Source organism: Chlorocebus sabaeus, chromosome 16 (genome assembly GCF_047675955.1).
Source record: "Chlorocebus sabaeus isolate Y175 chromosome 16, mChlSab1.0.hap1, whole genome shotgun sequence".
Taxonomy (NCBI): Eukaryota; Metazoa; Chordata; class Mammalia; order Primates; family Cercopithecidae; genus Chlorocebus; species Chlorocebus sabaeus.
The window spans coordinates 51,193,202-51,217,581 of record NC_132919.1 but is presented as its reverse complement, the minus strand read 5'-3'; the positions used below and the strand labels follow the sequence as shown (position 1 = coordinate 51,217,581).

The window sequence follows — 24,380 nt, the reverse complement described above, 5'->3', positions numbered from 1 at the left end:
CATTGGAGAAGGGACAGGATGGGCGCCTGGGAGCCCTGCACGTCTTGTCCTTACCCAGCTATGTCGGCAGATGCTGCGGCTCCTAGGGGATGGATCCCTAGAGTCCTGGCAGAGGCAGACCATGGGCACATACCTGGTGCGGCAGGGGCAGTGCCGGCCAGGGCTGCGGAATGAGCTCTTCAGCCAGCTGGTGGCCCAGCTATGGCAGAACCCAGACGAACAGCAGAGCCAGCGGGGCTGGGCCCTCATGGCTGTTCTGCTCAGCGCCTTTCCCCCACTGCCTGTCCTGCAGAAGCCGCTGCTCAAGTAAGGGGCCTGGAAGGTGGGGACCTGGCAGGTGGGGTCGCTGGATCACCCTGCCTCCACTGCAGCCTGTGCCTGCCCTGCAGGTTTGTATCTGACCAGGCCCCCAGGGGCATGGAAGCGCTGTGCCAGCACAAGCTGCTGGGGGCCTTGGAGCAGTCGCAGTTGGCCCCAGGGGCCACTCGGGCCCACCCTCCAACCCAGCTGGAGTGGATGGCCGGATGGCGGCGGGGCCGCATGGTGCTGGACATGTTCACCTTCAGCGGTGAGGGCTGCCTCGGCTGACGCCTCCCAGACCTGAAGTGGGGCCAGCCCTACCCCTTTGCCCTCCCCGGAACCCCTTCCTGCCCCAGCCTTCCTGCTGCCCTGTCCTCAGTGACCCTGTTCTCTCTCCCCTCTGTCCTGCTTTTGAAACCCTCATGGGGACAGCAGCCCCTTCCTGTCAGGGTGGACCCTGCTGTCCCTCACTCTTGCCCCCGACCCCCGCGCCCCTATAGAGGAGTGCTACTCAGCCGAGGTGGAGTCCTGGACCACCGGGGAGCAGCTGGCTGGGTGGATCCTGCAGAGCAGGTATGGCGACCGGAGATGGGGGACAGTGTGGCCAAAGTGATCATTGTGCCCCCAGTCTCAGGGGCAGGGAGGGGAGGTGCCCTGGGGTGGGCAGGGGCCAGACTGCAGATGGCTGGCGATGGGGAGCCAGGAGCAGATTAGAAATGAGGGGCATGGGAGCTCCCATGGCCCAGATTCTAACTCAGTAGATCAGAAAATAAATGCCCACGCTGGAGCCCTTGTGGAAATGGAGGGCCGTGAGGTGAGGAGTAGTCCCCGCTGCCGAGACAACCTGGGTCCCGGACCAGGTGGTTCCAGGGCCACCCTCCCTTCCCCAGTCCTCCGCCTTGTGGTCCTTGCCCCTTCTGGATGGCCGCCTGCCTCACTGACTGCTCCCCTCCCACCCAGAGGCCTGGAGGTGCCTCCCCGGGGCTGGTCCGTGTCACTGCATTCCAGGGACACATGGCAGGACTTGGCTGGCTGCGACTTTGTGCTGGACCTAATCAGCCAGACTGAGGACCTGGGGGACCCAGCTGCTCCCCACAGCTACCCCATCACTCCTCTTGGCTCGTAAGTGCCACCCAGCACCCCTCTCCCTGGCCTGCTCCTGCTGGGGAACCCCACAGCCACCGTGCCACAGCCAGGGGTTTATAGGAGCTGCCACAGGCCCAGCCCTCCCACCCAGCCTCCTCCCAACCATGGGGCGACCCCCACAGCAGCTTCTGCCTCATGCCCCAGCCTGGGTGATGCTCAGCTTTGGCCACCCCCTTAACTAGATCCTGTTTCCTGCAGAACCGAGGCCATTCCCCTTGCCCCTGGCATCCAGGCCCCCTCACTGCCCCCAGGACCCCCTCCAGGTCCAGCCCCAACGCTGCCCAGCAGGGACCACACAGGTAAGGCTAGAGTGGGCACATGGAGGTTGGCAGAGCATGGGAAGCCCCATGCCCCGGGCCGTGGCACCAACCCTCTCCCTGCCCCACAGGGGAGGTCCAGAGATCAGGGAGCCTAGACGGCTTCCTGGACCAGATCTTCCAGCCAGTGATGTCCTCTGGCCTCAGTGTGAGTCCAGCACAGCCCCTGCATACCCCTGCCCCAACCCCCAGGGTCTCTGCTGCCCCTTCCATTTTTCTCAGGGCTCTCGCTCTGACCTGTGACCATTGTCCCTTCAGGATCTGGAACAAAGCTGGGCTCTGAGCAGCCGCATGAAGGGAGGGGGCGCCGTTGGGCCCACGCAGCAGGGGTACCCCATGGGTGAGTGAGGGCTGATTCCTCACCCAGGGCCTCCGGGCCCGGCAGCATGGCAGGCATGGCCTGGGACCTCTCTGGCAATGGCGATCGGTGCCCTGGCCAGCTCCCTGGTGCCTGATGCTCTTCTCTGTGCCTGGGGCTGGAGGGAGGTGGCATGTGGGTCCAGGCAAGGACTGACGGGGTGGGCGTGTTCCCTCAGTGTACCCAGGAATGATTCAGATGCCTGGATACCAGCCAGGCATGGTCCCTGCACCCATGCCCATGATGCCAGCAATGGGCACAGTCCCTGCCATGCCAGGTAAGGCTGGGCTGGGGGCACCAGAGTCCCTTCTCAGGAGAGCAGTCACTGGAGGAGGGAGGGTCCTGCTAGGAGTCCCGAGTGCACAGTGGGCGGAGAGCTTTTGGCCACGGTGCCCACCGCTCTGGCCGCCTGCCGCCCTCACAGCCATGGTGGTGCCGCCGCAGCCACCGCTTCCCAGCCTGGACGCAGGGCAGCTGGCCATCCAGCAGCAGAACTTCATCAACCAGCAGGCACTAATCCTGGTGAGTGCTGGCAGGGCCCTGGGGCTACCTGGTGGAGGGAGGTCTATGGCTTGAGGATGAGGGTCTGAACCGGCTGCTCCTCCTGCTTCAGGCCCAGCAGATGACAGCTCAGGCCATGACCCTGTCCCTGGAGCAGCAGACGCAGCAGCGGCAGCGTCAGGCTCGGGCCTCCGAGGCTGCGTCCCAGGCCTCACCCTCAGCCATCACCTCCAAGCCCAGGAAGCCCCCCACAGCCCTGGAGAAGCCACAGCATGACCTGGAATCAGAGGGTGGCTGCCTGAGGGTGAGGAGGTGACCGTGTCCTCAGGAAGGGGTGTGGGGTGGGGGCTGCAGGGGCAGGGGACATGGGCAGGGTGAGTAGGCAAGTGCAGGGAAGAGGCTGCTGGCCCAGGACTGGGGACCCGAGGGGTGTGGCGAGTGTGGCACCCAGGCTGGCTGAGCTGCCACTCACTTCTGCTCCTGCCAGGAGACCTCCGAGGAGGCTGAAGACAGGCCCTGTCGGCCCAAGAGCTTCCAGCAGAAACGGAACTATTTCCAGAAGATGGGTGAGGGCACTTGGGGCAGCAGGCCCCTGTAGAAACACGGCCAGTGCCCCTAGCCTGGGCCAGGGAGGGTGAGGTGTACTCTGCTCCCCGGAGTTGGTGCGGCCCATCCAGGAGCCCAGCTGGGCTAGTGTGGTAACTTTGAAGGCCATCTGGACACTTGCAGGACAGCCGCAGATGACAGTGAGGACGGTGAAGCCTCCCGCCAAGGTCCAGATCCCCCAGGGGGAGGCACAGGAGGAGGAGGAGGAGGAGCAGGAGGAGCAGGAGGAGCAAGAAGTGGAAACAAGAGCAGGTTGTGGGGAGCTGGGCAGGGCCTGGGGCTCCTGTGGCTCTGCACAGCATTTGACGGTCTTTCGTGTTTTCCTGGTCAGTGCCGTCCCCTCCTCCTCCCCCCATCATGAAGAAGCCGTTGAAGCAAGGTGGGGCCAAAGCTGCAAAAGAGGCTGAGGCTGAGCCAGTCAAGGAGACAGTGGCCAAGGGCGGTGGCCAAGGGCCAGCCCAAGGCAGGGGGATCATGGTGCGCAGCTCAGACCCCAGGCCCAAGCGGCCACAACCCAGCAGGGAAATTGGCAACATCATCCGCATGTACCAGAGCCGCCCGGGCCCCGTGCCTGTGCCTGTGCAGCCATCCAGGTGGGCCCCCAGGGGGAGGTGGCCAGGGCTGTCCTGCTCCTCGGGGAATCACCCTATGAACTTAGTGACCTCTCGCTTCTCCCACGAGGCCTCCCAAAACTTTCCTGAAGAAAATCGACCCCAAGGACGAGGCTCTGGCCAAGCTGGGTATCAACGATGCCCACTCGTCCCCGCCGGTGAGCACCCCAACCTGTCCCCCCGAGAGTGTGCGCTGCTGCACTGGGGAGCCCAAGGCTCTCTGGGGTGAACTTGGCTTTGTGCTGTGAATCAGCCCATGTGCTTTCTCTATATCCCCCCAGATGCTGTCCTCCAGCCCAGGAAAGGGCCCCCCACCAGCTGTGGCTCCTCGACCCAAGGCCCCACTACAGCTTGGGCCCTCTAGCTCCATCAAGGAAAAGCAGGGGCCCCTTCTGGACCTGTTTGGCCAGAAGCTGCCCACTGCCCAGACACCCCCACCTCCACCAGTGCCACCACTGCCTCTGCCCGAGGACCCAGGGACCCTTTCAGCCGAGCGCCGTTGTAAGGAACCACACTTCCCCTGAGCTGTGGGCTTCACTGCGGCAGAGGCAGGGCTCGCGCAGACTCTTGGTGCCCAGGGTTGAAGGCATTTTGGTGTGGCTGAGGCCAGCTGTTCGGGCTTCTGGACTTTGGAGCCATATGTAGCTGAGGAGTCCCAGCTTCCGTGTTCCCACCCAGGGCAGGGCCTGGGCATCTTTGAGGCTGTCATTAAGAGGCTGTCACACACAGGGTGTTGTCCTTGACACATACCTGACGGCTCTGTGAGGAAGTTAGTGGTCCTGGCTGACATGGTCATAGAGGGCCCACGAGTCTCAGGGACTCCAGAGAAAGTTTAGGGCCAGAAATGGAGGCAGGAGATGGTGCTGTGGAAGGAGTAAGGCAGCTGGAGGTTGAGAGAGCTGGGCCCTTGGTGGGTTCTTGGGGACAAAGGTCTTCCCTCCCGTGCCCCCATCACTCTGGTTCTGAAGCCCCTCGCTGAGGCTCCTCACCCCTTCCTCCCTGCCAGGCTTGACACAGCCCATGGAGGACCAGGGCGTTTCCACCCAGCTACTCGCGCCCTCTGCCAGCGTGTGCTTCTCCTACACTGGCAAGCCCTGGAAGTTGTTCCTACGCAAGGAGGTGGGCATGAGGGTGGGGCCTTGGCCTGGCCTCTTTGGGCTGGCAGAGAGGCAGCAGGCTTTGTGTGTCCCAGTCTGGAACCCCAGCATCCCCTCCCCACAGCCCACTATCTCAAGGCTGATTTTCCAGGCCTGGGAGGGCAGAGGCTGGCTAGGCAGAGGCACCAGACCCACCGATCTTTGCCCTTCTGTGCCCTCCTCCAGGTGTTCTACCCACGGGAGAACTTGAGCCATCCCTACTACCTGCGGCTGCTTTGTGAGCAGGTGAGAGCTGGCCCACCTGCCAGCCTGAGACATCTGTAGAGACAGCATCCCTGGTGCTCTTTGTCTAATGGCTGGGCCAGGTTAACACCATGTAGGGCATGTTGGCAGCCAGCACTAGGGGGCACTTCTGTGTGCCCAGCCCTGCCTTCATTGAATCTTCACAACATCCCTAAAAAGTAGGGACCATGGCCAGGCGCGATGCTCACGCCTATAATCCCAGCACTTTGGGAGGCCAAGGCGGGTGGATCACGAGGTCAGGAGTTCGGTACCAGCCTGGCCAACATGGTGAAACTCCATCTCTACTAAAAAATACAAAAATTAGGCATGGTGGTGCACACCTGTAATCCCAGCTACTTGGGAGGCTGAGGCAGGAGAATTGCTTGAACCCGGGAGACAGAGGTTGTAGTGAACCGAGATTGTGCCACTGCACTCCAGCCTGGGTGACAGAGCGAGACTGTGTCTCAACAACAACAAGAAGTAGGGACCATTATTCACCTAGTTTTATAGATAAAGATTAAAAGTAAAGTGTGTACAGTGCACAACACAGGCTCTAGCATGCAGTAGGTACTTAATAAATGGTTGTGACTTTGCCACCTCTGAACACTCCCAGGAGTGAGCCTCTGTTCCCCCAAATTCTGCAGTAGCAGCCGCCCCCTGCCCCGAAAAATCATATATCTGGGCTGACCCAGGGGCAGTTACCATGGGGTCTCTGGGCAGTGGGTGAAAAGGGAGGGCTGGCAGTTGCAGGGGAGGGGACATGTGAGACGTGTGAATGGAGGTGGCCCAAGCCCTCCGTCCCTCCCTGCCCCACCTAGGCCTTCTGCTTAGCATTCAGGCCACGGGGGCCAGGGCGCCCTCCATCGGCCTCCCCAGCTTTTCCTTCATGCATGTTGATGGCTGCTCTGGGGGTGGGCTCTGTCTCAGGACCCAGTGGTGACTACCTAGCTCTGCCCCCAGATCCTGCGGGACACCTTCTCTGAGTCCTGTATCCGGATTTCCCAGGATGAGCGGCGGAAAATGAAAGACCTGCTGGGTATGGGTCCAGGGACCGTGGAGTTGGGAGCTTGAGTGCTGGGGGCTGCGCCTGCCCTGGAGGAGGAAGCAGCATGGGAGCAAACTCTAGAGCCCTCTCTGTGTGAGCAGAGGACAGCCTGGGTCCTTCCTGCCCACAGGAGACTTGGAGGTGGACCTGGATTCTCTCACCACCACTGAAGACGGCGTCAAGAAGCGCATCGTGGTGGCTGCTCGGGACAACTGGGCCAATTACTTCTCCCGCTTCTTTCCTGTCTCGGTCAGTGGTGCTGGGGTAGGGAGTTGGGATGCCAGGCCCCCAGCCTGGAACCTGGGGTGCGTGGGCACGGACCCTCCACAAGCAGGAGAGCTGGGGGGCAGGCGCCAGGGGAAGGACAAAGCCCAGCCACCGGCCCTGGGCAGCTCCAGGGCATCTTGGGCAGTAGCAGGACCCAGGAGCCTGCCTGAGACCCACCACCTTCCTGTAGGGTGAGAGTGGCAGCGACGTGCAGCTGCTAGCCGTGTCCCACCGCGGGCTGCGACTGCTCAAGGTGACCCAAGCCTCCAGCCTCCGCCCCCACCAGCTGAAGATTCTCTGCTCATACAGGTGCGCTGGCCCACGACCCTGGGCTAGAGGTGGGGGCAGGTGGCAAGGTGACCCCAGCTCATGCGCGGCCCCTGCGCAGCTTCTCGGAGGTGCTGGGTGTGGAGTGCCGGGGCAGCTCCACCCTGCAGCTGTCGTTGAAGAGCGAGCAGCTGGTGTTGCACACAGCCCGGGCAAGGGCCATCGAGGCGCTGGTTAAACTGTTCCTCAGTGAGCTTAAGAAGGCAAGTATGGGGTGCGGGTTGGGAGGCCGGGCGGGCAGCCCTCACCGATGCTGCATCTCCCCCTGTCCGTCTTCCCTGTGGGGGCAGGGGCTGGGAGTTTGGGCTAAATCCCTGGAAGTCTGGGGTGCTAGGTGGAGGGGGAGGCCAGCAAGGGGAGCAGGTGGGAAGGCAGGACAGGGAGGCGCAGGCAGGCTCCCTGCTCCAGGCCCTCACCCGCTTGCCCACAGGACTCTGGCTATGTCATCGCCCTGCGCAGCTACATCACTGACAACTGCAGCCTCCTCAGCTTCCACCGTGGGGACCTCATCAAGCTGCTGCCGGTGGCCACCCTGGAGCCAGGTATCGCCAGAGGCCGGCAGGGGCTCACACAGGGAGGGCATCCACTTGGCAGAGGCTGCCTAGGGGCGGAGGGTCCGGCGGGTGAGCCACATCCCTGGGTGCCTTCCAGGCTGGCAGTTTGGCTCTGCCGGAGGCCGTTCCGGACTCTTTCCTGCCGACATAGTGCAGCCGGCTGCCGCTCCCGACTTTTCCTTCTCCAAGGAGCAGAGGAGTGGCTGGCACAAGGGTCAGCTGCCCAACGGGGAACCAGGGCTGGCTCGGTGGGACAGGGCCTCAGAGGTGAGGAAGGTGGCAGAAGGAGAACCACAGGCAAGGCCTGCCTGAGACTGAGGAAGGAAAGGGGTTTGACCGCCCCCGAGGCTGCCATGCAGTGGGACCACCCTGCTGTCCGTCTCCTGTGGCTGCCCCTCTGCCCCCTCCTGATGGCTCGCCTTGTCTCTCCAGCAAGACTGTGCGCTCCTTGCAGGCAGGGCAGGGCAGGGCTAGGCTGGGCGCTGCTCTTGGGTCCCGTGTGGCACTTAGTTCAATGCTGCCCTAGCAGATGCTTAATAAACAGCTCTTCGCTTTCCTGGCTTCTGGTCTTGCTCCTTTGGTGTCTGGCTGGGGAGGGATGGGGCTGGGGCAGGACCCCTGGGACAGGGCACTGGACACTCAGGTGGCACCAGGTTTCTTGTGCTCCCAGCGCCCTGCCCACCCTTGGAGCCAGGCACACAGTGACGACTTGGAGGCCACCAGCCTGCCCTCCTCTGTGTCCTATGCCTCTCTGTCCACCGACTCCCACAACTACACCATGCAGGAATTCGCCCTGCGTTACTTCCGGAAGTCCCAGGCCTTGTGAGTGCACTGGGCCGACCCCTGTGCCTGTCTATCCTCAGTCTTCCCAAGAGAGCGCACCTTGCTCTGAACCACTAGGCTGTGCTCTTAGCCCAGCCTGGCTGGCTGGGATGAGGGCAGGAGGGCCAAACAAGCTGGGCTGTCTCCCCCTGCCCCCCACAGGCCGGGCCAGACAGATGGAGGTGCTACAGGGAAGGACACAGACAGCCTGGTGCAGTACACCAAGGTGAGGGAGAGGCAGGGAGGGATCTGGCCCATGGATCTGCCCTCTGACCCCCGCAGCCCCCAGACCCACAGCCTCCTCTCTTTGGCCACAGGCTCCCATTCAGGAGTCGCTCCTCAGCCTCAGTGATGACGTGAACAAGCTGGCTGTGGCCAGCTTCCTGGGTGAGTGGCCATGGGCATCCTGGGTCCCCATGTCTGCAGTGCCATGGACCTGGGTGTCTGGTCCCTTTATCTCCTTGAGCTCTGCCTGGCTCCATCCCAGTCTGCCAACTCCGGGAAGCTCACTGGTGGCTCCTGGACTCCAGGGCCCTCACCGCCTACTACTCCCACCCAAGGGTTGTGGGTTGTGTGGAGTCTGGGGTTGGAAGGCAGTCCATGGGTCCAGAGGATGCTATGTGCTGTGTGCAGCCTTGGGTACCCAGGAGCCTCAGTCTCCCCATGAGTCGAGCTGCAACCAGCTGCCCTGGCTGGCATCCATGCATTTTGAGAGTGAGGCATCAGATGGCAGGTGAAGGCCCTGCACAGCAACAGCATGAGCCGGGGCCAGCCCCAGCACAGCCCCAGCTGTGTGCCCTGTTTCTTATCCTGCCTGCAGCCCTGATGCGGTTTATGGGTGACCAGTCCAAGCCCCGGGGCAAGGATGAGATGGATCTGCTCTATGAACTGCTAAAGGTAAGCCTGGGCTGTGTGACGCCCAGCACCTGTGCCTGTCCTCCTGTCTGGGCTTGAAGGAGATCCCCTTCTCTTGGTCACTGTCCTTCAAATCATTCCAAACTATTTACTGAACACCCATTGCATGCAGGGGGCGTGGCTGTGAAGCCAGCAGGCTAAGTCTCTGCAGTGCTTACGGTAACTTATGTGTCTGGGAGTGAGAGGTCACTGGAGAGTAAGAATGCAGGGAAGGCCGGGCGCGGTGGCTCAAGCCTGTAATCCCAGCACTTTGGGAGGCCGAGACGGGTGGATCACGAGGTCAGGAGATCGAGACCATCCTGGCTAACTTGGTGAAACCCTGTCTCTACTAAAAATACAAAAAACTAGCCGGGCGAGGTGGCAGGCGCCTGTAGTCCCAGCTACTCAGGAGGCTGAGGCAGGAGAATGGCGTAAACCCGGGAGGCGGAGCTTGCAGTGAGCTGAGATCCGGCCACTGCACTCCAGCCTGGGCGACAGAGCGAGACTCAAAAAAAAAAAAAAAAAAAAAAAAAAGAATGCAGGGAAGGGGCTGCTGCAGTGGAGAAGGCTTTGTGGCAGCCTTCCTACAGGGAGGGAAGGAGTGAGCACAGGGTGACACAGAAGGGCAGGCAACAGTTCAGATGTGGTGGGAAGCCTCGGCATCATCACACACCAGCACACACCAGTGGCTGAGCCTAGCGAGCAGCACGGAGAACGGAGGATGAGGACGGGGAGCAGACGGTGGGTCCAGGCCACCACAGGCCTTGTAGCCATCATTGGCTTCTGATTTTTAGAAAGATGGGAAACCACTAAGAGGATTCTGGAGAGAGACTCAGCTTACATTTCACAGGGTCACTCGGCTGTTGTTTGAGATTCTGGGGGTCTAAGTTTAAAAGCAAAAGGAAGTTATCGCAGTGGTCCCAGGTGAGGGATGGTGCTGGCAGCAAGGGAGAAGCAGAAGATTCAGAGCCAGCAGAGTGTGCTGACCAATCGCATGTGGGCTACGGGAAGGAGGACAACTACTGTCTTCAAGGAGCAGGTCTTGGCTGGTGGAGGAATCTGTTTTGAACACGTGAGGTCTGAAATCCCAGACTTCCCAGTGGAGGAGTCTGGGGTTCAAGGGAGAAGGCTGGAGGCAGGCACCTCATCAGATGGGAGCAGTTGAGGCCACAGGGAGAGGGGCAGACAGAGAGAGGTTCAAGGGCATGGCACCGCTCAGAGGTCAAGGAGTTAAGGTGAAGCCAGCAGAGATGACTAAGAGATCAGAGAAGCAGGGGCCAGACATGTGGCTCACGCCTGTAATCCCAGCACTCTGGGAGGCCGAGGTGGGTGGATCACCTGAGGTAGTTCTAGACCAACCTGGCCAACATGGTGAAACCCCATCTCTACTAAAAACACAAAAATTAGCTGGGCGTGGTGGAGCACTCCTGTAGTACTCAGAAGGTTGAGGCAGGAGAATCGCTTGAACCCAGGAGGGTGGAGATTGCAGTGAGCCGAGATGGCACCACTGCACTCCAGCCTGGGCGACAGAACAAGATTGTCTCAAAAAATAAAATAAATATATGAAAAGACCGGGCACGGAGGCCCACACCTGTAACCCCCTGCCTCAGCCTCCCGAGTACTATAGGCACGCCACCACACCTGGCTAATTTTTGTATTTTTAGCAGAGATGGGGTTTCACTATGTTGGCCAGGTTTAATCTCTGACTTCAGCACTTTGGAGGCCAAGATGGGCAGATCATCTGAAGTCAGAGATTAAACCTGGCCAACATAGTGAAACCCCATCTCTGCTAAAAATACAAAAATTAGCCAGGTGTGGTGGCGTGCCTATAGTACTCGGGAGGCTGAGGCAGGGGAATTGCTTGAACCTGGGAAACAGATTGCAGTGAGCCGAGATCACGCCATCACATTCCAGCCTGCGTGACAGAGGGAGACAGGGAAGCAGCGAAGAAAGTGACTGAGTAGCCAGTGCAGTGATGCTCTTAAGCTGAGGGAGACATCTTGACCCAGCCCCCGCCCATGGCCTAGCAGGATTTCTCCAGAGCTTCAGACCCCAGGCTTACCACTCCCATCCCTCACCCCACCTGCCCTTCCTATCCCCGCAGCTGTGCCAGGAGGAGAAGCTGAGGGATGAGATTTACTGCCAGGTTATCAAGCAGGTCACGGGACACCCCCGGCCGTGAGTGGGGACCGGTGGGGTGGAAAGGCTTCTGGGGGCAGCTGGGCACTGTGGCCTGGCCAGCCTGAAGCCCGAACTCTCTGCCCTGCAGGGAACACTGCATTCGAGGCTGGAGCTTCCTCAGCCTTCTCACAGGCTGCTTCTCTCCGTCGACCAGGCTGATGCCCTACCTGACCAAGTTCCTGCAGGATTCAGGCCCCAGCCAAGGTGCCCGTGGGAGGGGGAGATGGAGGGGGCAGGGGTTTCTAGGACTGGGAACTTGGAGGGCTTGGGGAGGCCTGGCCACCTCATAACCCCAGCCTGGCTCCTCTGCAGAGCTGGCCCGGAGCAGCCAGGAGCACCTCCAGCACACAGTCAAATATGGGGGGCGCCGGCGGATGCTCCCACCGGCTGAAATGAAGGCTTTCCTGGTACTGGGGGTGGCGGATGGGCATTGTGGGACACCCTGGGGTGGGGGGGGGTGTCCCCCACAGGAGACCACTGGCCGACTGACCACTGGCTGACTGATCCTGCAACCTGCCTTGGCAGAAAGGACAAGCCACTCGCCTGCTTCTTATTCACCTGCCAGGAGGTGTGGATTATAGGACGAATATCCATACTTTCACGGTAAGCTTGGGGGCCACCAAGGGAGGTGGCCTTGGGCATCAGTTCTGGGCCCTCCAGAGTCCCTCCCCCTCATCACAGCCTGTCCACATGCCCAGGTGGCAGCAGAAGTGCAGGAGGAGCTGTGCCAGCAAATGGGCATCACAGAGCCTCAGGAAGTGCAGGAATTCGTCCTCTTCCTCATCAAAGAGAAGGGTGAGCTTGGGGACGGAGCCTCACTGTGGGGCCCCTCCCCCGCCCGGGGGTGAGGTGGTTTGGTTTCTGCTGGGGTGGCAGGGTGGGGTGTGCATGGTCTGAGCAGCGGTGGACCTAGGGTCCCCATGCAGGCAAGCTGGTGCGGCCCCTGCGGCCTGCTGAATACCTCAACAGCGTGGCAGTGGACCAGGACGTGAGCCTGCACAGCCGGCGGCTCGGCTGGGAGACCCCACTGCACTTCGATAACTCCATCTACATCAGCACCCACTACAGCCAGGTCAGCCTGCCTGCCTCCGAGCCGCTGCTGCAGTTTGAGGGCGCGGCTTCCTGCCTGGGCGACTTCCAAGCCCCCCTCCCCACAAGGGTGTGGGTCTGTGGTGGCTGGGGGGTGACGGTGGCAAAACTAGGCTTGAGCCCCTAGAGCCACCAACTGATGGGGGCTTTGGGCCACCTCTGCTCTCCTCACCATGCTCCCCGCACAGGTGCTGTGGGACTACCTCCAGGGGAAGCTGCCGGTCAGCGCCAAGGCGGACGCGCAGCTCGCCAGGCTGGCCGCCCTGCAGCACCTCAGCAAGGCCAACAGGAACACTCCCTCAGAGTGAGTGGGGGCACCTCCCGCCCCTAAGCCCCTCCCCTTCTCCAAGGTCAAGGCCATTTGACTGGTACCCTTCCTGGCCCTAACTGGACTGGCCCAGAGCAGCAGGGCCTGGTGGACATCTGTCCTCTCCACCCCACCGTGAGCTCCTCTGGTTCAGGGCCCTCACCTCATTTATGTGTATGGATCCCTAGTCTTGCCCACAATAGGCACTGGTTCAGTTATTTGGCACATGCTGTATGCCCAGCCCTGTACCAGGTGGTCAGGGGCCACACTGACCCCGGCCCCGCATCCTAGGCAGGACCTGCTAGCTTATGTGCCACAGCAGCTGCAACGGCAGGTGAACATGGCCTCCATCAAGAACCTGATGGGTCAGGAGCTGAGACAGCTGGGAGGACACAGCCCCCAGGAAGCACAGATCAGCTTCATTGGTGGGTCTGGGGCTGGGACCGCTGGGGTGGGGGCTGGAGGCCAAGAGGGAAGGAATGCAGGTAGAGGGGCGAGGAAGGGTCTGCACCTGCCCTGTCCCTCTCAGCTGACCTGAGGGGCCAAGCAGCGCAGGTTCCAGGGCCCTAGCAGTCAGAATTCCTGCCTGCGCCCTCTCCACCCGCAGAGGCCGTGAGCCAGCTGCCCCTCTTCGGCTATACCGTCTACGTAGCGCTGAGAGTGAGCCTGCAGGCCCTGTCGGGACCCGCTCTCCTGGGGCTCAACCGCCAGCATCTCATCCTCATGGACCCCAGCTCCCAGGTGGGCAGGGCTCTTGCCCCAGCTCTGGCCGAGGGACCCTTGGGCCATTCCATCACCCACAGTGACCCCTCCCTGGAGAGGAGACCAGCCCTGCTCTCTGCTGCCCCCAGAATCTGTACTGTCGCATTGCCCTGAAGAGCCTGCAGCGGCTCCACCTGCTAAGTCCACTGGAGGAGAAGGGGCCCCCTGGCCTGGAACTCAACTATGGCTCAGCTGACAACCCCCAGACCATCTGGTTTGAGCTGCCACAGGTGAGTGGCCAGGCCTCTGGCCACCTTGGGAAGGTGGATGTGAGGGCCTCGCCCCAGCATGGCATGCAGTGGGAGCCCAGGCCCAGGCCGATGCCCACTGCTCCGGAGTGCCGTGTGCCAGGGCAGAGGCGAGGGGCTGGTTGGGGAGCCCTCTTGTAACAGGCCTTTCTCTGGGCAGGCCCAGGAGCTGCTATACACCACTGTCTTCCTGATAGACAGCAGTGCCTCTTGCACTGAGTGGCCCAGCGTCAACTGAGAGGAGTGTAGGCCAGGGAGAGACGAGAGTGAGGCCTCCCCTGGCCCAAGTCTCACCCAGATGGTCTGCCTTGGATGCTATCAGATCACTGTTCCAGAACCTGCCACAGCACAGCCCAGCTGGCCCCCATGCAGGCCATGAGGCAGGGGCTGCTATCATGTCACCAACAGGCAAAGAAAACAGCCAGAGCCCCTCCAGGACGGCCTGGGCCCAAAGAGGGCTGCAGGAACTCGCCTGGGGAATCTGAGGTTGCCCAGTCTGAGGGAGACGCCCACCGGCCCCAGGCTTCGCCCAGGCCCCACATTAGCACAATCCCAGGCATGGGAGAAACAGCTGCTGAGGAAATAAAACTCCCCGGAGAAAAGGGCTGTGTGCACGAGTGCATGCGCCACCACACGACTTTATTCCTCTCCCAAACACCTCGTCAGGCCTGGCGTTCCTGAGCAGGAGGCGAGCAGAAACGGGGCCTGGCTGCCTTTCCTCTGCCACAGCTCTGACCTGGGCAAGGCTGGAAGCTGGCATCGTAATGGATGGGGAGTGGGTGGAGGACCTGAGGTTCCCCTGAATAGGTCCCAATACCTTGGACAGGTGGGCCTTGTCCTGACTTACAACTCGGGGAGGGGCCACTCTTCCTTCACCTGCTTCTGGCAGCAGCTCCACCACCCTCCACCTTCTGTCCCGGACATGTGTCCTAGAAAACCCGGCCATGAGGGCCAGGAGAGGCAGGGAGGCTCTGAGAAGGGTCTATAGGCTTTGCAAGCAGAAAGAAAGGTGGGCTGACCTCTGACCTGGATTCAGGGGGTGTCTGGGGTCATCCCCAAAGCCAAGTATGGTTGGAAGGGAGAAGGACTCAGAAAAGCAGGCGAGGCCCAGGCTGGCCCATGCTAGAATCTGGTGGAGGATGCGGGCCTTGCCCAGCCACCAGTTGGTCATCTCTGGGGGTCACACAGGCCATGCCAGTCAGCTTCACTCTCACACCGAGCCCGGCCATGGAAGAAGTGCCTGATGAGGTTTTGGGCCTCTTCTTTCACTACAGATTCAGGGTGGGGGCATGACGTGAGTGTCAGCCTCCTCCCTGTAGACCACCCTCCCAACTGCCTCCTGGCCCTGGCAATGCCAGCACTCACCGCTCCTTCCAGGAGAGGTCTTCTGAGTCAGCAAGTGTGAGAGGTGGCGGGCAAAGCCTTTAAACAACTCCTGGAAAGGAGAGGGAGAAGAGAAGCAGAGAGCAGGACCCTGCCCTGACCCCCAGAGCAACCCACAGCCACGACCCGATGGCAAGGCAGGCCCCAGGGAGGACGGATGCGGGACTGGCCCCGGCCCAGTCTGCTCTGGCCCACCGTGTTCTGGGGCTCACACTCCCTGCCTCGCGCCCCCACGACACCCACATACCCCAGGCCTGGGAGAAGGCAGAGCCCACCCACTCCCCCTACCTTGGAAGCAAACTTGCCCTCCTTGTAGAAAGGGGTCAGGCACTTGACCACAACATTTGCAGCCTCCTTCAAGGAGATGCCAGGAGCTGAGAGCTGACAGGGGTTTTGAGCTGTGGGATTCAAGGTGCCCTGATGGCTGGCCGAGATGCTGCCCTTGACCTCGGCTAAGACGGAGGGCTTGGCTGAGGGGCGCAGTCTCTTCTGAGGCTGGCTCTCTGGGTTCTCCTGAGAAGGGCCACAGCAGAGGGTCACTCCTGAGTTCCCTTCCACTGACCTGCTCCCCTCCTCCAAAGACTAGGCCCCCACACCAGCCGCCCCCACACCAGCCCAGCCCATCTGCCGCCGGGTGTGGAAAGAAGCACTGATTTTCCCTGACCCCTTGACCAGGGCACAACAGCTCCTGGCCTCGCCCACAGCCCTTCTCTCCTTCCCAACGGCCTCATCCCTGCCGGCACCTGCTGGGATGGAGGCCGCTTGCCCTTCCATGTGTCCTTTGCAGGGGTGGGCTGGACTTCAGGGGTGCCCTGATCTCTGGGCAGGCAGGTGCTGGTGGAGGGAAGAGCAGGCATCACAGCTCTGGGTCCTAGTGGCTCCCTTATCCTAGGAGGCCTAGGAAAGCCCATCTTAGGGATGAGCTCTGAGCTTCAGACGCCCAGGGAGCAAAGGGGATGCTGCCATGTGGATTCCAGAAGATTCTATGACTACCTCTACCCTTACCTTGGCCTCTCCCTGAGGCACTCTTCAGTCTGGGGAGGGGCAGGCGAACGTCCCCCAGCTCCATCTTCCTCCCCTGTGTATTTCTCTGGGGCCATCAGCGGTCCCTGAACCCCCTCACAGGAGGGGCAGGCACCTTCTGCCTCTGGGGCTGAGGCCAGCAGAGCTGGGCTTTCCACCCTTCGGCAGAAGAAGCGGGCGATGCTCTGAGAATCCTTGTGGGCCGCTGCGGCTAGGAGCTGCTGTTTCTTGCTAGCCCGGCCCTTGGCAAGGGAACTGCCCCCAGAGGAACTTTTTGCCTTCTTCTCAGGGGAGGGCCCCCCACAGTGAGCGCTGCCTCCAGGGACCTCCCCTCTGGGCCCAGGAAGGGGCTCACTCCTGTCCTCATCCAAGAGGCCACAGGGCCGGCTCGGGGGCTCATGCTCGCCTCCCCGCTTGGGCTGGGGTGCTTGCTCCCTGATCCGAGTCGTCTCCATCAGTTCCGTGGCCGTCTGGAATGGGCGGGAGCCTTTGGGGAAACCAGCTCCCACCCGCTTGGGTTTGAGCTGTAAATGTGAGCAGGAGGAGAAGAGGTTCAGCCCACCAGGCCCCGTCGAGGGCTCCGCTGGCTGGACCAGTCGCTCACATTGGGCCGGGGCTCTCAGGTGTGTGGGAGGGAAGAGGCAGGCAGGACCCTGGTGGGGAGCCGGGCCATGGCAAGAGGTGCACCCCTGAGGGCAGAGGGGAAGTGGAGCCTTTCCTGGTCACAGGTCTGGAGGCCACTGGGCCACAGCTCACCGAGTACACATGGGAGGCCGGTGGGATGTCATACTCATTGGGCTCGGGGGGCGCAGCTTGGGCACTGCAGCTGTTGGCACTGCCTCCCACGTCATAGGGCTGCCCATCCTTGGAGGCTCTGTGGATATCAGCCACCTGGGCAGGGATGGGCAGGGAGGCTGTGGCACCCGCCAGCTCCTCCTGACATGCCCCACCCAGCCCTCCTTTTCCACTAGGCACTAGAAGTGGGTTTCTGTGGCCAGTGGCTGCAGACAACTAACTACTGGGCAAGTTTTAGGCCTCCCATCCTCACAGGGTTGGCTAAAAACACCTCCAGCTAATGGAGAATGGAGCTCTACCCCCATAAACTGTCTCTGGGGTGGGCTGGGGAGGGTGGGTTCTGGGGTGCCCGTGCCCGGAGAGCTGGCAGACAGCTTCTGCCTCAGAGCATGGAGAGGCCCCTGCAACGACCCTTGGTCCACGTGCACCAGGCCCACCTTCTTCAGCACGCTGGCCTTGTACAGGTTGGCCACCTTAGCATTCCGGAATGTCTCATGTTCCAGCTCCACAGCCTTGGCCCGGAGGTCAGCTCTGTGGGTGCAAGGTAACCGGCACAAGGTATCAGGTGGGCCTGGGCTTCTCCCTGCCAAGCTCCTGTGGGACTCGAGGCCTGGTGGGGTAGGCCTTGGGCACAGGGATTCTGACTAGGACTCTCTGGGCACCCTGTGGTTTACTGTCCCTCAGCTGGCAGCACCTAAGTTGCAGCTATGTCTGGCCCTGGTGGGGTTTAGGGGCAGTCCCCTGGAGTAGGAGAGGTACAATCTGGGGAGAGGTGGCCCAAACAGGCCAGGGTTGATAGGGTCCTGCAGTCTCCAAGGGAACGAGAGCTTGGAGGGCTCCTCTGCCCAGTGACTGTGGAACTCACTCATCAGTGGTACATGTGGACTGGCGGTTACTGCTCAGCGCCTCCTCCAGAAGCCCCAGGCAGTGTTCCCGTGCCTGGCACAGGAGAGTAAGATTGGTCACACGGCCTCGAGGCTGGGGGACGGCCCTGGGGGGTGTCTGAGGAGCTGCCCGTCTCTTACCTTCACAGTCAGCCTGGGGATCCTCCTGCTACAAGCCTCTTTCAGGGGACAGTTCTCATCTGTTGTGGGGGGAGGTCCTTGGTCTTTTCATTCCACCTTCTGCACTCTGAGGTCCCCCACGCCCCAGATGAGAATCCTCCCTCCATGCCCCGGGAAGAGCCCGCAAGCCTCTAGGAACATTTTTGTACTGACCTGGGGGTACAAATTCTTCTATCTTGGGGTCTTTGCCCTGGAGGACAACATGAAGGGTCCATGAGGCATCCTGCCCTGCCACAGGACAGCCCCATCCAGCACCAGAGAAGGGGCTGAGAGGTGCGAGCAGGGGGCCACCAGGGGCCCCGCACAGACCACCGAGCGCCTCCCCTCACCTTGCGCAGCTGCATCTGCTTCTGATAGAAGAGGTTCCACTCCCGCTTGTGGGCCTCATCTCTGCCTTCATCCCCGCTGCCTCCAGAACCTTCGTCGTACCTAGGGATAGGCCAGGCATGAGTGGCCCTGGCCTGGACTCTGCCCTCCCCATGTGTGCTGCTGCTAGGATGGCAATGTCCCTGATGCCCTACCAGCTCAAGGGGGGACTGCAGCATCGTAGCACCTCTGGTCTGGCCTTAGCGCCAAGGGAATGCCGGACGATTCCAGTGGGTTAGAGTCCCTGGCTTCTTGGCGCCTTACCTGCTGAAGCCCCCGTAGCCCTTGCGGCCTCCCTCATACAGTTCGGGGTCAAATCCATTCCCCTGGGAGGGCCCGATGCAGGTCTTGCTCCAACTGCTGCTGCGCTCCAAGGCCTCCAGCTGCCTCCGCACGGCCATGGGGTTCTGGCAGTGGTCGCAGCCTTTGGCACAGGCAGGCGGCGCATCCCCGAAGTACTTGGCAATGGCAGCATGGCGGCACCTGGAGCAGGCAGCACCGCAGAGGTGAGGGGTGGACAGCCCAGCCGGCTGGCATCTGTTCACCCGAGCCCTAATCGCTGGCCGAGCGAGCACTGCCGTGTCTGGCATCATGCCAGGAGCCCCACACCCCTCATCTCATCCAAGCTGCACTGGGCATCGTTTGGCTCTGCCCACTACACAGATGAGGAAAATGAGGTGAACAAACTTTCCCGAGATCACGCAACACATGGGGGTCTCCCGGGAAGCAGGATATGAACCCCACTCTGTCCAGTTACTCCTCTGCTCCTCCCCTCTGTCCTCTGGCAATGGGATGTACTGCACAGAGTTTAGACTCCGGGTGCAGATGCCGGCTCTGCCATGAAGGCTGTCTTTTGGGTGACACACTTCACCTCCTAAAGCCTATGCATTCCCATCAGTAAGATGGTGCAGGCCGGGCGCGGTGGCTCAAGCCTGTAATCCCAGCACTTTGGGAGGCTGAGATGGGCGGATCACGAGGTTAGGAGATCGAGACCATCCTGGCTAACCCGGTGAAACCCCGTCTCTACTAAAAAATACAAAAAACTAGCCGGGCGAGGTGGCGGGCGCCTGTAGTCCCAGCTACTCGGGAGGCTGAGGCAAGAGAATGGCGTGAACCGGCCGGGCGCGGTGGCTCAAGCCTGTAATCCCAGCACTTTGGGAGGCCGAGACGGGTGGATCACGAGGTCAGGAGATCGAGACCATCCTGGCTAACACGGGGAAACCCCGTCTCTACTAAAAAATACAAAAAACTAGCCGGGCGATGTGGCGGGCGCCTGTAGTCCCAGCTACTCAGGAGGCTGAGGCAGGAGAATGGCGTGAACCCGGGAGGGGGAGCTTGCAGTGAGCTGAGATCCAGCCACTGCACTCCAGCCTGGGCAACAGAGCGAGACTCCGCCTCAAAAAAAAAAAAAAAAAGAGAATGGCGTGAACCTGGGAGGCGGAGCTTGCAGTGAGCTGAGATCCGGCCACTGCACTCCAGCCTGGGCAACAAAGCGAGACTCTGTCTCAAAAAAAAAAAAAAAAGAGAATGGCGTGAACCCGGGAGGGGGAGCTTGCAGTGAGCTGAGATCCAGCCACTGCACTCCAGCCTGGGCAACAGAGCGAGACTCCATCTCAAAAAAAAAAAAAAAAAGAGAATGGCGTGAACCTGGGAGGCGGAGCTTGCAGTGAGCTGAGATCCGGCCACTGCACTCCAGCCTGGGCAACAAAGCGAGACTCTGTCTCAAAAAAAAAAAAAAAAAAAAAGATGGTGCAGCAAGGCACCGACCTCATGGACTGAGTGAAGATGGCTGAGATGTCTGAAGTGCGTTACAGTAGAGTCACACCTCATGGAATGACTGCATAGCCAACAGTGGTCTCCTAAGATTCTAACACTGTATTTCTACTGTACCTTTTCTATGCTTATGTGTGCTTAGATATGTGAATACCACCGTGTTACAACTGCATATGGTACTTGGGACAGTAACATGATGTACAGGTTTTTGGTCTAGGAGCAACAAGCTGTACCACATGGCCTGGGTGTGTAGGAGGCTATGCCGCTTAATATTTTTTTTTTTCCTTCTCTTCCCTGGAATTGCCGTTTGATTTCCTTAAGTATACTCTGTGACTGTGCAATGACAAGTTAAATTTCTCAAAACTTATTTGCATTGCTAAGGCAGGCATGACTGTGTAGTAATATGTCCCATCATCAACTTCTGAGGGTGTCACAGGTGGGGCCTTTAGCCAGGGAGATGCAGCCTTGCCTGGAGTCCTCCTCTCGTCTTCCTCTGTCTCAACCCTGCTGCAGCCCTCCTGGGGTGAGTGGCCTCTGCCCACGCTGGGAGCAGGGAGCAGCCTCTGGCTGGCCCACGAGGCCCTGTCACATCTCTGTTCCCTATGCATGGGGGTGGCTGTCGACCCTTGGGGCAGGTGCAGAGGCTGCAAGAGGGGCCATAGCTCTCTCAGGCTCCTTACAAACAGCCATTCCTGCCCCCAGGAACGCGGCACAGGGTAGGGAAGCCCAAGAGGAGATGCTGGAACAGAGGCAGGGCTGTCTGGGGTGCCACATCCCAGGGACGAGAATAGCTGGTGTTAACTGCTGTAACTAGAACTCCTCCCAGTGTGAGCACTGCTGGGGCTGCAAGAAGCCCTTTGAGGGACTGCGACCCCAAGGCGCAGGCTCAAAGATCCAAGGCTGATTGTAACACCCCCTTGAGGAAGCAGGGCCTGGCTGACTTTCCTTTAGCTGAGTGAACGCAGCTCGGAAGCCTGACCTGGGCTGGGACAGCCGAGGCGGCCACCAGAGGGTGCTCCTGCCCCCGCTCTGCTCCAAAGAGTAAATGTGACAAACGGTCCATCCCCAAGAGTCCGTGCATCTGCACAGCGGCCGCCTGTCCAGCCTTCTGGGAGGCTCTGTCATCCAAGTGGTGTGACCACATGGCTGGCTTCCTCCCCGTGCCCTCCCCAAGCCCTGACTCACTGGGGTTTTGTGCTCGGACTCAAAGAGCTCCATTGACAGCGGGGCTGGGGTCAGTTTCTCTCCACACAGCCTGGCCTGCTGGGTGGCACAACCAGGCAAATGTCACAGGGCCCGGCCCCTGGACTCTGGAGCCCTGCCCTGACAGCTGGGCCAGGAGTGCAGTCACAGCCCCAGCAGAAGGCCCTCACCTCACGAGGAACATGAGGTGCCTTGCCAGGCGTGCAGGCCACTCCCAGGTCACTCAGGATTCCAAGTTTTCCCCCAAGACGCCTTCAGACGCTGAGTGGTACAAGGGCCTCCCCAGGGACTGGCTGCAAAGCCTCCTGCTCGGCTTGGGAGGGCACCAGCTCCCCACTGTTTACTGTTGTTCCTGAGAGGCCAGAGGGAGGGGCCAGCCAGGGAGTGGCCAGAGGGACAGAAGGGGTGGCCTTCCCGAGGGCAGGGTGGGTGCCCCAGACCTGAAAGCACTGCAGGACTCCCCTCCACAGGCTCAGGTGGCGCCTCCCCAGGGTCCTCCTGGCCAGGGAGGCCCTCCCTGGGCCCACTTAGAACTGCATGAGCCGACTTCTTTCTTCAGCTCCCAACTCAGGCCCAGCCCACGGCATGGGAGTAGGGGAGAGGGAGAGGAGGGGGAAGGAGGAAGAAGGAGGACAGAGGGAGCTCATCCTGTCCCCGAGCAGCCCTCTCAGGGCAGAGGTGAGGCACCAGGACATGAAGTTGGAGGACAAGTTCCCAAGCAGGGCTTTCTCGGGCTCCCCCTCGCGACGGTAATTTGACACTTGGATCTCCAGGACGACCAACAACAAAAAAGCCAGGCAGAGACAGCAGCTGGCTGTCAGCAGAGGGGCTGGGCTGAGGCGCCCAGGGGAGCAGCGGCACCCGGCACCCACGGAGGAAGTACGAGGACAGCACGTGGAGGCTCCGCGCTGGGGCACTGCTGCTTAGCCCCCGACACCTCAGCTCCCAGGTGAGTGGAAACGGCCACAGAAGAAGGGGGGATAGTGAGGGAGCAGCAAGGGTCTCCTGCCCCCAGGGTGAAGGGCCACAGTTTACCATAAACATGGAGAGGTCTTGGGGGACACGCTGGGTCACTTTCCTGCAGGGAAATCAGGCAGCCTCCTGCACGCACCTGCACTCTCCCTCCTGCTGGGACCCTGCACTAGGGGAGGGTCGGGGGCTCTGCTCAGAGCGCCTCCCGCTCCGCCTGCTGTGCAGCAGAGGGGCCCCGAGGGCCTGCTTATTCTGCAAGTTCATTTCAGCTCTTTTATTCAGGGGGCTTAAAAGAGGGATTTGGCTGTCCAGCTTGGAAGAGAACGGCTGCTGGCCTGCTGAGCCTCTCTTTTTCCCAGGATTAGGGCAGAGCCCTGTCGAGGTCAGTGCGGGGTCTGCCCAGCCAGTGTGTGGCACCCCCAGCATGCAGCACGACTCCACCCATCTGTGTCCGTTCGGGGGCTTGGCCCACTCACTGCTGGTGTTCTCAGTTCAGGGCTCAGCCTGGGTCCTCCTCCCTGGGCCCACCTAGAACTGCATGAGCTTCCAGATCTCCCTCTGGTGACGAGCCTTGAACACCAAACCAGGAACCTGGATGACTGACTTTCAACCCAGGCTCAGGTGGGGAGGTCACAGAAATGAGGCTGGGAGGGACCACGCTGGCAACCGGGACCTCTGCTGTGCCACTGTGACGCACAGGTTGATGTGACACCGCCCCTAAGGAAGCAGGGCCCGACTGTTTGGTTCTTTGGGGAGCAGTGAGAGCAGCCCTCCTGGGCAGGGCCCGTGAGCCGAGGCTGCCTACTCCTCCTGCCTCCCTGTCCTCAAGCCAGCGTTAAAGCCACCACCTCCCATACGTTTTCCTCAAAGCAAACAAGCTGGCATCTAGTAAGAAAGGAAAACAATGACCCAGGGAAATGTGGAAACCAAGGACCAGCCCACATGTTCCCAGCTCGGCAGAGGTTGGGGGCTTCGGCTGGGGCTGGTGCCTGTGGAGACGAGCTCCTGTGGTGTTGGGAGGCGCACAGCAGGGAAAGAGTCAGGCCAGGTGGGGGCGAGGGCACAGTGGTGAGCCTGGAAACCCCACTGGCTGTCACTCACAAGACGCCCCAGGCAGGCAGGTGGGGATCCCTGTCCTGCATCCACAGGACACGAGTGGACAGGGTCTCTCCAACACAGTCCCTGAACCAGGACGGAGAGGGAATGAATGGCCAGTTTCTGTAGCTGCAGAAGGAGCGCCTACTGTTTCTAACACCAGCAGCAGAAAGCGCTGCCTCCTGTCCTGGATGGCTACAGGAGCAGGGCCTGCCAGGGGTTCAAGCACCACTTTCTACTTCTAGTTGGAGCCAGGGCAAAAAGGGGAGTCACCCAAAGGCTCAGTGCCAGAAACAGGGGCATCCCCCCGGCTGCTCAGGCACAGGGCCCTGCAAATCTCCCACAAGTGTCAGTTATGCCTCCTCCTAGTTGGACCTCAAACAAGATAATGCCCGGTAGGGCAAGAGTGGCTGAAACCCACCATGACGAAACAACAGGGCAGAGCAAGCAGCCCTCTGGGGCCCCGCACCGCCAGCACACCTCGCTTATCAGTCTCAAACACGCCGCCTGTTGCCAGCCCTTCCTTGTGGGGCGCCTGGGGTTGTAGTATCAGCTCTGCGAGGAGGAAACAGGGAAGCTTCGGGACCAAGTGGCAGCTGTCTGGCCTGCGGGACACCTGCCTGTTGCAAGGCTCCGTGTGCCAGGAGATGCCACACAAAGGAATGCTTCCCATCCCTCCGGCTCTGTCAGCCTTCCCTGCCCTGCGTGTTTCCCCTGTACTGACCACTACTGCAGCCAGGGCGCACCCTCTGAAGGCTCCAAGCAGGGCTGCCTGGGCAGCCTGGGCAGCAGGATGGCCTGGTGGCAGCTGGGCTACACTCCCTCTTAGGGCCAGAGGAAGCCACCACTTGCTCTGGCAGCCACTCAGGAACCCCTGAGGATCCTGAGAAACGTCCAACCAAGGCACTACTGAGCGTGGGGTTGGGAGGGATTCTAATTGCCCTGGTTCACAGGTGGGCACTACCGAGCGTGGGGTTGGGAGGGACTGGTTG

At 60.9% G+C, this 24,380-nt stretch overlaps 2 protein-coding genes across 8 annotated transcripts in view; one reads left to right on the top strand and one right to left on the bottom strand.

The window, feature by feature from the left end:
- MYO15B (myosin XVB) overlaps positions 1-13,992 on the top strand; it is a 37,555-nt gene extending 23,563 nt beyond the window's left edge. For all 7 annotated transcript variants that reach the window (XM_073005027.1, XM_037993468.2, XM_073005028.1 and 4 more), the window contains 38 exons: positions 71-306; positions 390-568; positions 801-873; positions 1,261-1,422; positions 1,645-1,745; positions 1,835-1,911; positions 2,022-2,103; positions 2,300-2,398; positions 2,546-2,643; positions 2,735-2,926; positions 3,110-3,188; positions 3,352-3,480; positions 3,560-3,821; positions 3,910-3,997; positions 4,121-4,340; positions 4,846-4,958; positions 5,162-5,221; positions 6,179-6,254; positions 6,394-6,512; positions 6,721-6,839; positions 6,919-7,060; positions 7,288-7,399; positions 7,509-7,678; positions 8,082-8,233; positions 8,396-8,459; positions 8,551-8,620; positions 9,054-9,130; positions 11,232-11,305; positions 11,397-11,512; positions 11,621-11,715; positions 11,834-11,911; positions 12,007-12,103; positions 12,235-12,380; positions 12,586-12,701; positions 12,996-13,129; positions 13,312-13,445; positions 13,556-13,696; positions 13,875-13,992. In XM_073005027.1, the coding sequence (XP_072861128.1) occupies positions 71-306; positions 390-568; positions 801-873; positions 1,261-1,422; positions 1,645-1,745; positions 1,835-1,911; positions 2,022-2,103; positions 2,300-2,398; positions 2,546-2,643; positions 2,735-2,926; positions 3,110-3,188; positions 3,352-3,480; positions 3,560-3,821; positions 3,910-3,997; positions 4,121-4,340; positions 4,846-4,958; positions 5,162-5,221; positions 6,179-6,254; positions 6,394-6,512; positions 6,721-6,839; positions 6,919-7,060; positions 7,288-7,399; positions 7,509-7,678; positions 8,082-8,233; positions 8,396-8,459; positions 8,551-8,620; positions 9,054-9,130; positions 11,232-11,305; positions 11,397-11,512; positions 11,621-11,715; positions 11,834-11,911; positions 12,007-12,103; positions 12,235-12,380; positions 12,586-12,701; positions 12,996-13,129; positions 13,312-13,445; positions 13,556-13,696; positions 13,875-13,952 (4,560 nt within the window). In that variant the 3' untranslated portion in view covers positions 13,953-13,992. The remainder of the gene's footprint in view (positions 1-70; positions 307-389; positions 569-800; positions 874-1,260; positions 1,423-1,644; positions 1,746-1,834; positions 1,912-2,021; positions 2,104-2,299; positions 2,399-2,545; positions 2,644-2,734; positions 2,927-3,109; positions 3,189-3,351; positions 3,481-3,559; positions 3,822-3,909; positions 3,998-4,120; positions 4,341-4,845; positions 4,959-5,161; positions 5,222-6,178; positions 6,255-6,393; positions 6,513-6,720; positions 6,840-6,918; positions 7,061-7,287; positions 7,400-7,508; positions 7,679-8,081; positions 8,234-8,395; positions 8,460-8,550; positions 8,621-9,053; positions 9,131-11,231; positions 11,306-11,396; positions 11,513-11,620; positions 11,716-11,833; positions 11,912-12,006; positions 12,104-12,234; positions 12,381-12,585; positions 12,702-12,995; positions 13,130-13,311; positions 13,446-13,555; positions 13,697-13,874) is intronic.
- Positions 13,993-14,320: 328 nt separating this feature from the next.
- RECQL5 (RecQ like helicase 5) overlaps positions 14,321-24,380 on the bottom strand; it is a 40,475-nt gene continuing 30,415 nt past the window's right edge. Inside the window, exons 9-20 of the mRNA XM_008011744.3 lie at positions 18,610-18,828; positions 18,309-18,408; positions 18,133-18,169; positions 17,941-17,999; positions 17,781-17,854; positions 17,353-17,446; positions 16,877-17,011; positions 16,103-16,644; positions 15,841-15,931; positions 15,386-15,610; positions 15,080-15,149; positions 14,321-14,982 (exon numbers count right to left, since the gene is read on the bottom strand). Of these exons, the coding sequence (XP_008009935.2) occupies positions 14,882-14,982; positions 15,080-15,149; positions 15,386-15,610; positions 15,841-15,931; positions 16,103-16,644; positions 16,877-17,011; positions 17,353-17,446; positions 17,781-17,854; positions 17,941-17,999; positions 18,133-18,169; positions 18,309-18,408; positions 18,610-18,828 (1,747 nt within the window). The 3' untranslated portion in view covers positions 14,321-14,881. The remainder of the gene's footprint in view (positions 14,983-15,079; positions 15,150-15,385; positions 15,611-15,840; positions 15,932-16,102; positions 16,645-16,876; positions 17,012-17,352; positions 17,447-17,780; positions 17,855-17,940; positions 18,000-18,132; positions 18,170-18,308; positions 18,409-18,609; positions 18,829-24,380) is intronic.